Source organism: Neolamprologus multifasciatus, chromosome 15, assembly GCF_963576455.1.
Source record: "Neolamprologus multifasciatus chromosome 15, fNeoMul1.2, whole genome shotgun sequence".
Lineage (NCBI taxonomy): Eukaryota > Metazoa > Chordata > Actinopteri > Cichliformes > Cichlidae > Neolamprologus > Neolamprologus multifasciatus.
Genome location: NC_140453.1, coordinates 25,835,521 through 25,851,257, shown reverse-complemented (window position 1 = coordinate 25,851,257; position 15,737 = coordinate 25,835,521). Strand labels below are relative to the sequence as shown.

The 15,737-nt window shown below is 45.1% G+C and overlaps 3 protein-coding genes across 4 annotated transcripts in view; 1 reads left to right on the top strand and 2 right to left on the bottom strand.

The window, feature by feature from the left end:
- The window catches only part of zdhhc14 (zDHHC palmitoyltransferase 14), a 22,426-nt gene extending 18,981 nt beyond the window's left edge, over nt 1–3,445 (bottom strand). Inside the window, exon 1 of the mRNA XM_085132206.1 lies at nt 2,384–3,445. Within this exon, the coding sequence (XP_084988332.1) occupies nt 2,384–2,646 (263 nt within the window). The 5' untranslated portion in view covers nt 2,647–3,445. The remainder of the gene's footprint in view (nt 1–2,383) is intronic.
- Nucleotides 3,446–3,544: 99 nt separating this feature from the next.
- tmem242 (transmembrane protein 242) lies at nt 3,545–10,222 on the top strand. Its single transcript, XM_085132214.1, has 4 exons — nt 3,545–3,683; nt 6,303–6,403; nt 8,540–8,677; nt 9,235–10,222. Exons 1-4 carry the CDS (start codon nt 3,608–3,610, stop codon nt 9,340–9,342), a joined length of 423 nt encoding a protein of 140 aa, XP_084988340.1. The 5' UTR covers nt 3,545–3,607; the 3' UTR covers nt 9,343–10,222.
- An 81-nt stretch (nt 10,223–10,303) lies between these two features.
- The window catches only part of arid1b (AT-rich interactive domain 1B), a 41,322-nt gene continuing 35,888 nt past the window's right edge, over nt 10,304–15,737 (bottom strand). For both annotated transcript variants that reach the window (XM_085132191.1, XM_085132192.1), the window contains 7 exons: nt 15,519–15,666; nt 14,960–15,076; nt 14,675–14,756; nt 13,822–14,575; nt 13,574–13,704; nt 12,846–13,491; nt 10,304–12,350 (listed from right to left, as the gene is read on the bottom strand). In XM_085132191.1, the coding sequence (XP_084988317.1) occupies nt 11,320–12,350; nt 12,846–13,491; nt 13,574–13,704; nt 13,822–14,575; nt 14,675–14,756; nt 14,960–15,076; nt 15,519–15,666 (2,909 nt within the window). In that variant the 3' untranslated portion in view covers nt 10,304–11,319. The remainder of the gene's footprint in view (nt 12,351–12,845; nt 13,492–13,573; nt 13,705–13,821; nt 14,576–14,674; nt 14,757–14,959; nt 15,077–15,518; nt 15,667–15,737) is intronic.

Here is a 15,737-nt window from a genome sequence, read left to right as displayed (position 1 = left end):
GATGGAGAAAGATAAGAAAGACAGGACAGGAGAGGAAGAAGAGTGCTTAGATTTAAAGGGAAGGACTGCTCATTAACAGCACACATGTAAGTCCTCGTGTTTTTAAATCTGTACATGTGACATTGTTTTTCCATATTGTGAAACCTGCTGCTAAACAAACTGAGGCAGACTAGCTGTGTTATTTAAAGGCTGCACGAAAATCCTCTGCAGGTTAGTGCAGGATAAACAGGTTAGTTTGCTGCACTGTGAAGGATTTACAGTAAAGAACAGTGTGTGACTGGTGCACAGTGGCTGTGGTTTCATGGTCACAGTTAGCTTACATCAAGTGTAGCAGAGATTCATATGAATTTCAGTTTATGATGATTGTATAGTGTCTAATATAAAGACAGTACAAACAGTGTACTGTCAGAGTAGAGGATGAAATCAGCCAGGACAACTCAGGAAACATCTGCTCACATCTGTTTGAATTCTGGTGTGTACATCCACAAAGAGAAGCAGGTCAGCTGATCACAACCTGTACACTACAAACACACACACACACACACACACACACACCTGCTGAATCCACTTTAACCCATGAATGTACACATTTCCTGTTTAGAGGTAAAGTCCCCCTCTACAATGGAGGCACTAGAAAACAAAAATATCTCTATTTTACTTTTCTTTTCTGCAGATTTAAGCTGAGTGTAATTAGCATTACAAGTTAAAGTAAAGTTTGTATTCCCATCTACTGATACTATTTTATTAGTACATTATAATAACACAAAGCTCTGTTAGCTTTTTCCAAAAATAGAAACGCCTTCCAAAGAGCTGCTTTTTTTTCTTACTCTTAAATACATTTCAGAGCCAGTACTTTTTACTTTTACTCGAGTAAAGAAGTTGAATCAGTACTTCAACTTTTACTGCAGTATTTTTAACACTAGTATATGTACTTCAGTACTGAACCAAACACAGTGAACAAAAGTGACATGAATGATTTATTACATATATTTTACTCATTGGGTTGCAGACTGGGGGCTAAAGGGTTCATGTTTAAAATAAAGGATTATAAAGAGAATCTAGTCTAGAAGAGCCCCAAAAATAAATATATCGAGCTGGAAATGAGCTTAAACATATTTTAGTTTGTTTTTTTCTTTACTTTTTACATTTCAGATCATTTAGGAAATTTAGTCTCGGTGTACTTTATATGGTAACGTATCAGTGCATGCGTATCTATACTGCCTATCAGCCTTGAATCTGGTTTGCAGAATTCTTTAGGTTTATATGTTTTTAAATTCATGTTACTCTCACCAGGGCCTCAAACAAGCTTTTTCTTTCTACGCTGGTACTTTGAGTCTTTGGAGGAGGCGTCAGAGACGTCTCAGGTTTACAACCCCCCACCCCCATTCCATCTCCTGCTGTTACCGTAGTGACATGAGCTGCAGGAGACAGTTGCCGTGGAAACGGGAAGCACGGGGATGCTGTTGAAGGGAAGTCACCAAGAGGAATGTGGGAGGAAGAAAAATAAAATAAAATTAACCCTCCAGACGTCCCTGAGGGCTACTTTCTTTTCTTTTTTATTCACACTGTTATTAAATCTGGTCGGAGGTAAAACCCGGGATAATTACCTCTGCATGAACCAAGGAACTAACCTGAAGGAGGATTTATTACAGCACCGCTTCATTTAGTTTGACTCCCATTTTCTACTAAAAAATAAATTATTCAGATTTAGAGCTGAACCCGAAACTGTTCACTGTTTTTACACAAAACCCAACAAAATCAGACACACAGGGCAGAGACCCAAAGCATCAAAGACTCAAAGCCCCAAAAAGTCAAAGAGTGAAAGACTCAAAGCCCTTTTCAGTGTTTTCAGATTAACAGTCAGGAGGATTCGGTGTCTCCTTTTAGCTTTCACGAGTTCTAACATGAGGAAGAAACTGAAGATGACTTCAGCCTGATCTAGGTAAACACACCTGAGCTCAGAGACAAAACTGCTGCTCTTCTTCACCAAGCTGGACAAAAACTCCAAAATAAAAGCACCAGAATGATGGCTTCAAAATAAAAGAACATTCCTCCCACAACGATACATTAGACTTTAATCTTTCTGAACTACTTTGGTGAAATTATCAAAAACAGAACATTAAATTATTAAAATTATTAGGAAGTGGTGAAATTAACTTAGAAAATGTGAATTTAATCCCAGATTGATGACTCTGATCTGTTTATTTTAGTTCTTTTTAGTCATTCAGGAACATAAAAATAATCCTCCCTGAAACTCTTAACCGGATATTTGAAGTTTGATTTTAAGGCCTTTTTATTTTTGTGACCTCACAGGGGCCATCAGCTGGGGTCAAAGGTCACCTTCAAACCTTTACACGTTAGACTATAAGCTGCTGTTACTCACTCAAAGGTAAAGAAGAGGCCGCAGGTGAGCAGGATGAGGACCAGGGTCAAGTAGAAGACCCCAGTCTGCCGGGCCATCATGATCCTGCCGTCGCAGTAGAACCTGTTCCTGCCTGGGAACACCTGCCACTTCCTGCGGGGACTCCGGCTCCTGTGGCCGGGGCAGTGGGCCGGCTCGGAACCGTCTGGGCAGCTGCCGCCACGGGTGCAGATCTGGTTGTACCGGCCCTGCTGGTCCAGAGCCGCGTGCTGGATCTGAGACATGCGTCCACACAGGTGAGCGCGCAGGTACAAAAGACTGAAACATAAACCGGAGGTGTACGCGCGCTGCCGGTGCCGCGTTCAGGGTCTCCGCGTGAATCTTTTAATAAGGAGTCGGAAAAAAGACAACGGATCCGTCATCTTAAAAGGAGAAACACGCTTTTTGTTTCGCGTTATTTTATAAACAAACACGAACTCGTGGTCAGACGCACGCGCGCTGAATCCACGTCCAGAAACTCCCCCAGCTCCCCCGCCTCGCACCCTGATCTGCCCCTCACAGGCTGCAGTCCAGGATTAAATCCCGGGTTAAGGACGTGGGTCCGGGTCTGAGGACGGGAGAGGATCCAGGGTGTTGGATGGTCTGAGTCTGCGAGGAGGAGGAGGAAGAGGAGCAGCAGCAGGAGGAGGAGGACATGGAGAGCATCCCGATCCTCCGCAGAGCTGCACAGATCCTCCACTGAGGTGGTGATCCACTCTGAGAGGATTTAGCGAGCCCTCAATAATTAATAATAATTAATCATTGTTCTACTGTACTCTCTGGGCTTTGTCTTTCATGTTACTTAAACGCTGACTGGTGAGTTTCTATGAGTATCATTCGTATTTCCGGGTTCGCGATTTCTGAAAGTAACTGAAAGTGGTCGCTTAATTTGTGGTCGCTGGATAAGAATCATATCCGGACTACAGATTCCTTTTTGTGTCCTTTAAAATGTTTGGGAGTGAGACTTCCTGTATGAGCCCGACATAGAATCTTTTTTAAAAAATAGACGATCTTTGGTTCGGGATTCCGTCTCTGTGGCTCTTTGCTCTGTGAAAAAAACCAAACAAACTAAAAAATCATAAAATAAAGCTGTTGTACTATTTGTACATTTAAGTTTATTCTGTGATCTCCTTTAACATAAACACACTTGTGTTCCTAGCTGCTTTGTTTCTGCTCGGACGTTTTACGGAAACGGACCGAAGCAACATGACAGCTGAGGAAGACCTGGTTGTGACCGCGGGAGCAGAACGAGATGAAGAGGCCAAACTGCAGGTGTTAAAAGGTACCTGAGGGGGTCACCTGACCGGACTGCTGTCCACGCTGGCAGGAGCTGTTCGTAGGTTTCTGTGTTTGTTTTTCTGTTCGAGGTCACGATAATGTCGAGCTGCTGCGCCAGACAGGATTCCGCCGCATAAAAACACAAGATAAAGCATTTTTCCTGAAGCTTAGATGTTTTCTGCTCTGTTCCGCTAAACAAAAAAGTCGAGTTGACTGGTTATTTCTGATTTAGTTACTAAATTATTTTCGTCTTCAGTCCTTTTCAGCAGGTCAGACACTTGTTCTCAAATTCAAGTCAAATTATTTTAATGTCTAATCGAAAAGTAACTTCGGGTATCACGAGTTTTTGTGTTTTAGTACTTGTAATTAAAAATTATAGAAATAAAGAACTTGCTTTGAGAGTTCTGCACAGAACAAATGTGCTAGGGATTTTTGTTGTTGTTGTTTTGAATTCACAGCAAGCCACCAGACCCCATTCAAAAAACATCAGTTTTCAGGAACGTCAGTATCGAGGAGAGAGACTCGTGTGTTCCTGCAAATAATATCTTTTTCTAGACGACGCCAGACTCAGTTCAGAACTATTGCATTTTAAGGGTTGTCTTTATAAAGGAGCATTTGAGAAATGTTATAATGTTATTTTACTCAGGCTGTTTAATGAATTTTCTTTGGAACAAACAGTTATTTTAAATTTCATTTATTTAAGTAAACCTGCCAAAGCTCCTTTTTACAGTTCAGAACACTGACACTGAAATGGAACCTCGGTCATCTCAGATCTCAGGATCTCACATCTCAGGTCTACACATTAAGCCTCTGTGTTTCCACCAGACTCCATTCAAACTCTGTTCGATTTAAGGTTCTTGTGATTTCAGAAATACAGGGTGGGCCATTTATATGGATACACCGTAATAACATCATTGTTTTTCTTGTGACATTACCAATAAGTTTGATGTGTCACATGGCCCTCTTCCTATTGAAAAAACAAAAATTGTATCCAAGATGGCCGACTTCTAAATGGCCACCATGGTCACCACCCATCTTGAGGAGTTTGCCCCCTCACATATACTAATGTGTAGTGATGGGCAGATGAAGCTTCATGAAGCACTGAAGCTTTTCATCCAATTGGTTCACCCCAGCACAAAGCTTCTTGAAGCCTCATTTGCTCTAGTAGGACATCTACTGGATGTAAAAATATTAGTTGGCATGAATTTGAAGAGTGTGGCCTTTTGCACACAGCCTGTAAATGTCAACAACAAAAGGAGTGTGTAAAACATCTATATTGTAGTGATGGCAGTATACTGTGTATATTTATACTGGCAGTATGGAAAATGATTATTTGGAAATGCTTAAAATGGAAATGATCATTTACTGTGAGGTGAGGTGAGGTTGGGGTGTGGACAGTAGTTGTGCTTTTGTAACGTTGAGGTATGGACAGCTACAGAGCCTCAGTCCTGCTTGTTCACATTTTATTCTGTAAAAACTAAATTTTCACTGCTTTTATGACCTTTTTAGTGGGGAGAACATAGCTAGGATTTAATGATTTAACAAATTTTTTAAATCCTTTGTCCTCCACAATGCTAAATGGCTGGGAGTCCTCAATCACCATGCTAACCAGGTCTTCATCTATTTGAGATTGTTCTCCTGAGGAAAGACAATAAAGACAAAGCACAAATATAAATATCACACACGTAACTTATTACAGCTGTATAATATTGTTATATTATTTAGTAACATTACTGCATGCTATATTATCATGACATTTAATGGCTCACCTGGTCTTGCTCCACAATCGGTGTTCCCCTTATTCTCATGCAAAGCTCTGTAGTGCCTAAGCATGGATGAGGTGTTGTTGTTATATCCCAGCTCCCTGGCACATAGCAAACACTTCACCTTGTACAAAAGTAAAGACAGCTTAACATAAGTTTTATGGCACCATCAGTATTATGAAAATACATCTTCTGTAGAAATTTACATACCTTGTTGAGAGGAATAAAATCAAAATGTTCCCACACAGGGGAGGACATCCTCCTCTTCTTAGCTGGCTCCATTCTCTCCTGACTTTCTCTCCTCACTCTCATAAACCTCCAAACTCTCACTAACCGCAACTCTCCATTAAACATCCACATTTATGAATGAAGTCTGAGGGGTTTATATCGCTGTCATATCTCGCGGCAAAGTTCGAACCACTTCCTGAACCAGTCACGTGGTACAGCCGGGCAGCGAGGCTTCGGACGTCATCATTTTCAGCTCCTCCCATAAATGAAGCAAGCCTCGATACGCGCATCGCGGAAACGCCCCCTCAATTACTCGACACAAGCTTCGAAGCCTCGATACAGAACGTCACATCACTACTAATGTGCCACAAACAGGACTTTAATATCACCAACCATTCCCATTTTATTACGATGTAATAATCTGTACATCAGCAGCTGTGCAAAAAGATTCAGACTGTAAGGTGAAACTTCAGAGTGGCACCTGTTAGCCACTCTAACTCTTTCTCCTAAAGGTTTTTTGCTGTTTACATGTGAGAAGCTAGATGTAGAAGCATCGCCTGTGTCTGCTTTAATGGAGTGGTTGTGAACTTGTGGCAATTTCTCACCTGAGTGAGATCACTTCCTGTGTGCAGGTGCAGCATTTCTGACTACGGTGGCGTCCGCAGGGATGATCGCAGGATTCGGCTCCACATTGGCGCTCGCCAAGAAGAAAAGCCCAGAGTGGTTCAACAAGGTAAACTTAACCTGAGCTCACAGTGCAGGTGTTTGTTTCTCTCTCAGAATCATAACTCAGTCAGAAACTCATTCATGAAGCACACATTTGTAGATTGTCATCACTAATAAACACCTATAAATCCTCTGAAACAGCAGGAAAACGTTCTAACTGCAGAACCTCACAGAGAATCTCCATATTTTTCACTTGTTAAAAGGTAGACGGAGTAACGTTGTCACCTGGCGGGTGGGCGGCGTGGACACCAAAGTTTGTGAAAAACGAGGCGACGTAGATGCTTCAAATTGTTACCTACTAAATTTCAAATCTCAGTGACCTCGACCTCAAGGTCAGACGTCAAGTTTTCCTAAAATGTTGTGAATGCGATACGATGACACAGGATTTTGAAATTGATGCCGTAGGTGTGTCTACTTGGAGGCAGCGCCGGCAGTATTTATACTTTTATTGAGCTGAGGCTTATCATCAGTATTTGGAAACTTAAAAATTGTGGATATTTTAACTTGAAAATGTAGCTGGATTGAGGATCTGATGGATGGCACACACTACTTCCGGCCCTTTTCCCACCCATTCAGAGGTTTCAGCGGTGCTTGCGTGAGAAGCTAACGATGCTAACAGCAGCTTGTTTACGGCCTCAGCCTCCTGAAGACAATCGATGGCTGTCCGCACATCTGCGATGACGTCTCGACCTGAAAATAGACTTTCCGTGAAGTCCTGGCGCGTGGCGGCCACAGCTGTTTGAGTTATTGGCGACTGGCGGGATCCGATTAATGCTGACGCACATGTGAGATAAACTTGACGTAAAAGCACAGACGGATCTATTTCAGTCACAGACTCGTCTTTGTGGTCGTCTCTGAATCGAAGCCTCAGGCTGAGCTTCAGTTAGGAAATGTAAAATCTGATTAGAGGGTTGAGGTCATTAAAGTGCAGCTTTTACTCCGTTTCAGCTGAAAAGGAAAGACGTCAGCTGTGCTTCCTGTCCTCAAACATGGAGGTTGTAAATCATTCAGGGAGGTGATGGAGGTGTGTAGAGAACATCTTGCACAGATGAGCTTTTATTTTTTCCTCAGATTTCCTTCTGAGGAAATAATGGCCACCAGCACCAAACTGTTGAAGAATTGGAGAACCCGAGCACTGGAGCATCCATTAAAACGAGATAATGGCGTAACACTATTGCAGTTCATGGCGATTGTATGGGTCATTTTCACACTGAAGGAGTTAACCTGATGTCACTCAGAGCTTCAAGCACCTGTTAGCCATGAGTCACCAAAACACCCGAGTGAAGAGCTGAAGTTAGTTTTCGAGAACCCTTTCAGGGGTTCAGGTTTGTCTGAGTGGCGACCTTCAGCAGCAGCTCTTGGATTTGTTTGTGCTCACTCTGAGGGTGAAAGTTACTTATTTTTTTATAAAGACAGGTTTTACAGATCTACTATAGTTTTTTTTGCTTTACATTGCACTCTTGGCCCCAGAGAAGCTTAACGAGGAGATCGTGCTGCCACCCCTACTGCTAGGCCAGTTAGCCTCGAGGAGCTACAGAGATGTTTTTCTTTTAGAGCTGGAGCTGTCCAAGCAATCATCATGAGGTGTGAAGCGGATGAGCTCGGCGAGAGGGAGCACCGGGAGCTGATGGGTTAAAACGAGAGAGATTGCCACGCTCGGACCACATGTGATCGAACCGGGCTTCAGGATGCAGCAGGAAGTGATGTGGAGGGACGGCACAAACCGAGAGCTGACGTAGTCCAGGACATGCTGCAAAAGCATTTCTGTGATTCTGTGATATTTATCTGTGAGCTGCTGGAAGGCGTTCATGTTTGTTGGAATTGTTCCAGTTTGATTCAGCACAGTTCAGATTCCTCCATCACGTGACAGAGAGGATAACCTCACTCTGCTCCACCAACTGGACGTGCAGCTGACACTTTAACGTCCGTTTCAGCTATTTGTTGAATTCCCTCATGTTTTTGGCTGTAAAAGTAATTTCACAGCTTCTGGGAGAAATAATTCCCGTAAGAAACGGGGAAACGTTTCTCCCACTGAAAACGCTACGTCCAGATGAACAGAATCAACTTTTGGAGAATTCCCGTAAGACCAAATGCAGCTGTAAAACCTGATGTCAGATTTTTTCCCTCCTTGTTTCCTGTGCAGGGCGTCACAGCGACGGCGGCAGTCCCGGAGAGCGGCGCATCTCTGGCCCTCAGAGCTCTGGGGTGGGGCTCGCTGTTCGCCTGGTGTGGAGTAGGCCTGCTCGGCTTCAGCGTGTGGAAAGTCCTCGGCGTTCACAGCGTATGTACCTGCAAACTGAGCGGGCTCAGTGCTGATGTTTATGTTTATTTCATAAATAATGACCGTTATTCAGTCAGGATTTTATCACCTCTTTACCTGAACCTTTCTTTAAGGATTATAGTCTCTGAGAGGAAGAAAAATAAATTTTGTGAAATAAAGGCAATTTATTTATGAATAATTTCTACAATCCTACCAATAAAATTACAATTTGGACATAATATTTGAAACATTTTCAGAAGAAAGTGTTGAACTAAAATTCTGAGAATGAATTTTAGTTGTTAAAGTTAAAAAAAAAAGTCTTAAGTCATTTCATTCCAGGAAGAAAGTGTATAAGGAAAGAGAGTAGTTGATATAGATGAGAAAGTTAGACTTCGTAAAACGAAACTAATTAAAACTTTATTAATAAAGAAAAATCAAGTTGTAAAATTAAATTATTTAGAAAAATAAAATAATTACACATTTTTATGTTATTAAATATTCAATTTACTGAAAGAATGTGAAAAGTTCTCATTCTTGTCTTTATCTATTTTTTCTTTTTTGTTGGTCTTATTTTTCAGCTCCCAGAGTTCAGACAGAAGATGCAGTCCTTCTTCCCGTCCATCCCAAAGAGCGACATATCTGGATCTGAACCTCTGGACTGGGATGCAGTCTTCAAGTCGAAGTGACTCAAATCATCAGTGGGTTGAAATTGAACGTGTACGCCGGCGTTTCTCAGACACTTGGCAGCTTTTTGTTTTTTCTGGAAGCAGTCGAGGAGCCGAATGAACCTACAAACCACTTTGATCCCAGTTTGGTTCTAATTTGGTTCCAGCTTGTCGAAAATGGATCAGCTGTAAGACGAACAGACTGAGTTCTGATTAGTTTTCCCCACAGAAGGCGATGGAAGCAGTTACAGTAAAGACCATGGAAATGATATTTTTCTCTGAATGTGATTCTATAATTTCATTCTGAGTTGCTGCTTTCTTTGTGTTTTCTGCTGCTGGCAGTGTTCAAAGCTGTGAGATGAATGTAAAGAAGGTAGAACATTTCTGAAAATACTGTGTGAAAGGATCAAAATCAGGAATAAGAGGTTGAGAAAATGTTCAGTGGGGTTGAAATATTTAAGGAAAAAGGTAAATGCAGTTAATATTGAGCAGCTGCAATATTAACTGTCAGTTATTCTTTTACAACAGAAATCACTAATGAAATGTGCTCTTTGCACCTTTTTCTTTATGTATCGCTCTGATGCCTCTACTAATTTCTATTCAAAGTACTCAGGATGTTGACAGCGTCAATCAGCACGCTAAGGTTAGTTAGCATACACAGCATGTATCTGACAGCAGCAGCTTCATCACATCCAAGTTATCTGTTTCTTCGTCATGCTGGTACTCCAGTATACAGTTTGTGCATGCTGCATTCTCAGCTGCTGTATGAATTTATAACGTCTGTGCAGCCATGGATATCTGTGTTTCTAATAAAAGTAGAGGTCCCAGCACAGAGCCAAGAGGAACTCCACAGCTAACTTTTGTGGCTCCTTGTTCAACAAACTAAAATCTATCAGAAGTACTGGTGTAGTGTGGTTCTTTTAGGTCCTACATGAAAGTCAGCACCAAATTAAGGCCAAAGTAAACAAGCTCAGAGCTGCGCTCACAGTGCTCAACCAGAGTTCATGTACATTTATTCTTTAACATGTCGTGGAACATATAAAGATCTCATACTGAAGAAACAGCATCTGTCAAATCAAACAGGAGACGTTCTGGATGTAGAGATTTTCTTTTTTTCCTCTCTCTTTACATTTCTTATAACTGTTTTGATGTCAGCAACATGATATAAGTACAGTTCTGCCTGCCCTGCCCCAACTGACCCCCGTACCTCCTGTACATACAGTCTCTCAAATGAAACATCCTGAAGATGAGTTTTTTTGTCCTTAAATACAGAAACTCGAATGTTCAGAGTTGTGATTATAAATTCATAGAGAGTCGGGACGCCATCTTCTGGAGCTCGATGCACATCAACTATTTACAGGAGGAGGATGACGGTGGAGGGATCTGATTGGTGGACAAGACATAAAGTTCTTAAAAACCCATTGGCTGATACTGCTGTGGTTCGGCAAAAATACTGATGGTCAAACGGCAGATGGTCAAATAATTCACATAAAAAAAAAAAAACGCCCAAGCAAACATATTGCACCAGAACAAAGTACGTGACTGAACATCGGTGTTTCCTCTGTCATACCACGTGATAAAAAACAAAAAGACCTATCTACAACACTATTTAAATAACCCCGCCCCCAAATCTAACTACCCCTTCCCCCCCAAAACAGACTTGCAAACAGAAAGGAACAACCACGAATGTTTAAAAAAAACATTGAAGAGAGCCGGAACCCGAGCCACCGTCACACTTTGGTTCAAACAAAACAACAAACCGACAAAACAATTAGAAAATTAAAAATACAAGTATTAAATATTTTGTATTAAAATTACTTAAAAATTCCAAACAAACATTTGCAGATGGAGTCGGAGCTTTATAGATTCTATATATATTCATTTGTACGTAAAAACATTTCTTTTCTGTTCTTAAATAAAAATATAATAGGAGCCAGTTTGTCACACGGTCGGAGCTGCTTACAGTGCTACTGAGCACGCTCCGTGGTGGTGTTTGTGTCACGAGTGGCCGATTTTAAACAGTACGTCACACATGATGGCCGCCACAGAGGAGTTGAGTGCGGACGACAGTGAGATGTCGAGCAGCCGGCTCTCATATAGAACAAACTCCGTCCGGTTCTCCTCCACCCGTGCCATGGCCAGCAATGCTTTGGCGGCGCGGCACATCATGTTGATGCTGGGCGGCTCTGGCGGCACAGCAGTGTGCAGCAGGCTGTGCGGGTTCTGCTGGTACTGGGCCATGGCCACACAGTCCTCCAGGAAGCCAATGAGTGTGCCCACACTGCCTTTTTGTTGGGCAACTGCCCTTGCCGCCGTGGGGTCGCCCTGCGCGAGGTTGGAAAGCACAGCCACTGCCATCTCCCGGCACACCTGACTCTTCCTTTCGCCCACCAAGCGCACCAGTGTGGAGAAGAGCTTCTGCTGGCGACTAAAGGGTGGCGTGGCGAGCAGCAGGTCCACGTTGCAGTCCTTGATGCTCAGCTTGCACAAACACTCCAACACGAGTCTCTGTGGCGTGAGCGACGAGAAGCCGCCCATTGTGGAGAATGGGTCTTGCGCCTCGGCAGATGGGCACACGATCCAGTGCAGTAGCCCGTCCAGGATAGGCAGGCAGATGCTCTCTGGGTACAGTGACAGATCCAGCTGGCCCGAGATGTTGGCCAGCGTCACCAGTGTGTTCTCCCTGAGCGCCGCCAGGCAGTCCCACCACCACTCGTCCCAGCTGCACGCCAGACCTTGCTCCTCCTCCCGCTGGTAGGTGGGCGGAGTCCGTTTCCTGCGGGGGTGGCGGTGGTGCAGCAGTACAAGCCGGCCCAGGATCAGCAGCAGCCCAGGATGCCGTGATAGCATGGCGTCGTTCCCGGGCACAAAGGAGAGGCCGCGCACGATGTTGGAGATGCAGACGCAGCGTTTGGCCAGCGCGTCCTGCCACGGCTCAGCGGTGGACAGCGGGGCCTCATCCCAGCAGCGAGGCTCATCCTCCAGCTGGCTGATGGGACTCTGAGCTTGTGAATCCTGACCTCTGACCTCTGAGCGGACAAAGAGAGCAGAGTGAGATTAAAGGGGCAACAGAGACACCTGGTGGTGGAACAAATTGTAAATTTTTAAAAATTGATTTAATTTTTTTTTTAATTGCAAAAAATGTAAATTTATAAATGTCAAAACATAATGTTCCATGAAATTAAAATTGAGAAAGAAGTCATAACTTCATGATGTTAAGTACTAAAATTTTGCAATTAAAGAAAAATTAATTTTTTTTAAAAACTGTGACATAAAAATTTTTGAAAATGTAAAATTTGTATTTAATGTAACTTTATTCCTCCGTCACTAAATTATATAATTTTATGTATTTTTTATTTATTGTAGATGTAAAATTGCAAAATGTAATAAAGCTAGAGGATGCACAGTTTCAGGATTAAGGTGATAAAAAGTTTCCTTTAAAGTCTGACAATCAATAATCACTTGAATCATTTTATTGGTGATAATATTGATAAATATCCATATCTCCTCCCTTCAGGTCTTACCTTCTCCTCCGTCTGGCTGGTTTTGCTCTTCTCCTCCGCCCAGCTCTTCCTTGCCTGTTTCATCCTCTTGTCCCTCTGCCTTCTCTTCCCACTCGGGTGGGTGCAGAGGGACAAAGTCTCCTGTGTGGGACTCGAAGTGTGTCAGGATGTGAGTGGTGGAGTCTCCTCCTCCGGCCTTCCAGTGGAGGAGGCCGCTAATGAAGCCATTGGGTCGGTTCAACTTGGCCCAGCGCTCCTCCACCTCCTCCCACCCATCGCCAGTCTCAACCCTGATTGGCAGCTTGTCGTACTTGCTGGCCTGCTGGAGGCGGGCCTCTGCTTCCGTTATGTGCTCCTCCTCCTTCACCTGTGCTTCTTCTTTGACCACAGGTTCTTTCACCTCCTCCTCAGAAGGCATGAGCAGCGGTGGTGGCATGTCCTCCGCCTGCTCAGCTGACCACCTCTGAATCTTCTGCTCCAACGCTGTCGGGCCGTCGGATTCTGACACAGCGGCTGGCAGCTCCTCTGTCACCTCCTCCTCCTCAGGGAGGGACCCCAGCAGGGAACTCCGCCTCTCAGTTCCCACTTCATATTCCTTGAGGATGCCGAAGATCTGGATCAGGCAGCGGCGGTAAAACTCCACAATGAGCTCCAGGAAGCCCGGCAGCTGCAGGAGGGAGAGGAGAAAGGTCAGACTGACAGACATCAGACACACGGACGATGAGCAGTGAGGAAGATGAGGGTCTGACCTGCGGGAGGCTGAAGGAGCCGACGGTGCTGTCATCGTACAGCAGGATGTTGATGGTGTCCAATGCCCATGTGCTCTCTGCTAACAAGCCAGACTTCAGTGACATCATCACCCGCCACGCCTCTGGGGTTCCTGACCAATAACAGCACAGAGTGAGTGTCAGCTGACCCCGGCTGCCTGCCGGCTGAATGAAAGCCTGAAGAAGAAACAACTTCCTCTGATGTGCGTGTCTCTGTGTGTGTGCCGCACCTGTGTCCTTAGCGGTCAGCCGTCGCCGTGGTTTCAGTTTGGGGGGCGTGGCCTCCACGGAGCCATGGGGGAAACTGACCTCCCTGTTGATGAGTGGGACGGTTTGAGAGGTCGGCGCTCCCTGCGGCGCTCCCAGCACTGGTGGTTTCTTCATGGAGGGAAGGTAGGGTGCGCTGTTGGGTGACAGCGAGCTCCCCATGGGCCGGGGAAATGTGGAGGGGCTATGAGAGCGGGTCACGTGGTTGGGGATGGTGGGTGTGGCCTGGAAAGAGGCAGGAGGCTGTCTGGAGGGCAGGGGAGGAATGGAGGTGGCGGTGGCGGCTGAAGAGTGGGGGGGGTATGGAGTCTGGCGCTGGCTCGGGTGACCGGGGGCCCACTGGTCGTCCTGTGGAGCCCTGCTCTCCTGGTCATCCCCTCGATAGGCGGGCCCCTGACCCTGCCGGCTGTACGTATAGCCCATATCTGTCCTGGGGTGCCACATGTTGGCCTGCGGCACTTCCCCGGACCCCCCAGACACCGCTGCCGGCCCTGAGCTCATCATGCTGTGCCGCGGGGGGCCCTGGCGGTCTCGGCTATAAGGATACGGGTACTGGCCCTGGATGGGCCGGCGCTCGGGGCCCATGTAGCCCCCACCTCCTCCCCCATAGACGGGGAACATGTCGGGCTGCTGAGAGCCATACTGCTGCATGCCGAACGCCTCGCCCTCGTGACGCTTCGCTGGCGGGTACATCCCCTCCATTGGACGCTTGTATCCCTGCAGACAAACACCAGAAATGAATCCTGACCTGAAGTACCCCCAGACTGTGTGACGTGATTTATAACACCAATCGGGACTCGTTTAGGAGGCGCTCACCTGCTGCTGAGGGTACAGGGACTGATGGGAACTGTAGGCCATGCCGTGAGGATACTGCTGCCCATAACCGTCATGGCCGTGCCTGAAGAGCCAACACAGGAAACTTAAATGATCACATAATCATGTTAAACTGTTTAAACTTGGCCGGGTTAAGACTATGATCTGATATTTGGATCAAATCTCCCGTGAACAGACCGTGTCACACAAACAATCGCAAGCCCCTCCTCTCTGATGACATCACATGAAAGCTCTATAATTGAGGGCTGGTTACATCCACGCTCTCACCTCTGGTGGGGGAATCTGTTGGTGGGAAACATGCTGGCTTCGTTTGCAGACGGACCCATGCTGTTCTGGCCTCCGGGGGGCGCCATGCCTCCCTCAGGACCCATCACATGTTCCGGCCTACGGGAAACAAACAGGTGAACTCCTGCAGTAAAGACACTTCAGCTGGTTTCCCGTGTTTAAAGTTGTCACCTTAGACTTTTTTAAGCCTTGTTTGCACTTTGAGATTCTTTCTTCTTCTAAAACATTTTTAATAATTGGTTCATAGAGTTGACTGTGCCATGATGATAAACAGTTACACGGCTAAACTTTTTAATACAAACAAAAAGAAACCAAACTGTGTGTGTACAAACAGCAGACGTGCTGCAGGGCAAAACCGAATCACTCACAGTTATGTGCACTTTTTCATTCATAGATTTTAAATACATTCAAAAAAACAGGACTCCTATGAAACACGAAAGACATTTCTTTAGTCTAACTGGTGGGAATACAGTGGCTGAGTTCAGACAGACTCACATCTGTGTGGGGCTAACGCTTCTTTAAATCTTGAGCAGAATCTCACCTGCGCTCATAGCCGGGGCTGTAGGGGTACTGGGGTCTGGGGCCCATCCCTGCCAGCGGTCCAGAGGGTGGCCCACGGGGGTACATGTCCTGCATGGCTCCACCGCTGGGCATCTGACCGGGACTGAAGGCCTCGCCGGGACCCAGACCTGATGGCAGAACCAAAAACCTGCTGTGAACCCCAGAAAGACACACTGATCCTGAGCTATGTGTTAAACTA

Excerpts from the sequence above, each read along its gene's own strand:
- tmem242 (XM_085132214.1), top strand. The coding sequence starts at position 3,608 with ATGACAGCTGAGGAAGACCTGGTTGTGACCGCGGGAGCAGAACGAGAT. Across the intron at positions 3,684-6,302 it reads CAAACTGCAGGTGTTAAAAG|GTGCAGCATTTCTGACTACG; the intron begins GTACCTGAGGGG and ends TCCTGTGTGCAG. Across the intron at positions 8,678-9,234 it reads AAGTCCTCGGCGTTCACAGC|CTCCCAGAGTTCAGACAGAA; the intron begins GTATGTACCTGC and ends CTTATTTTTCAG.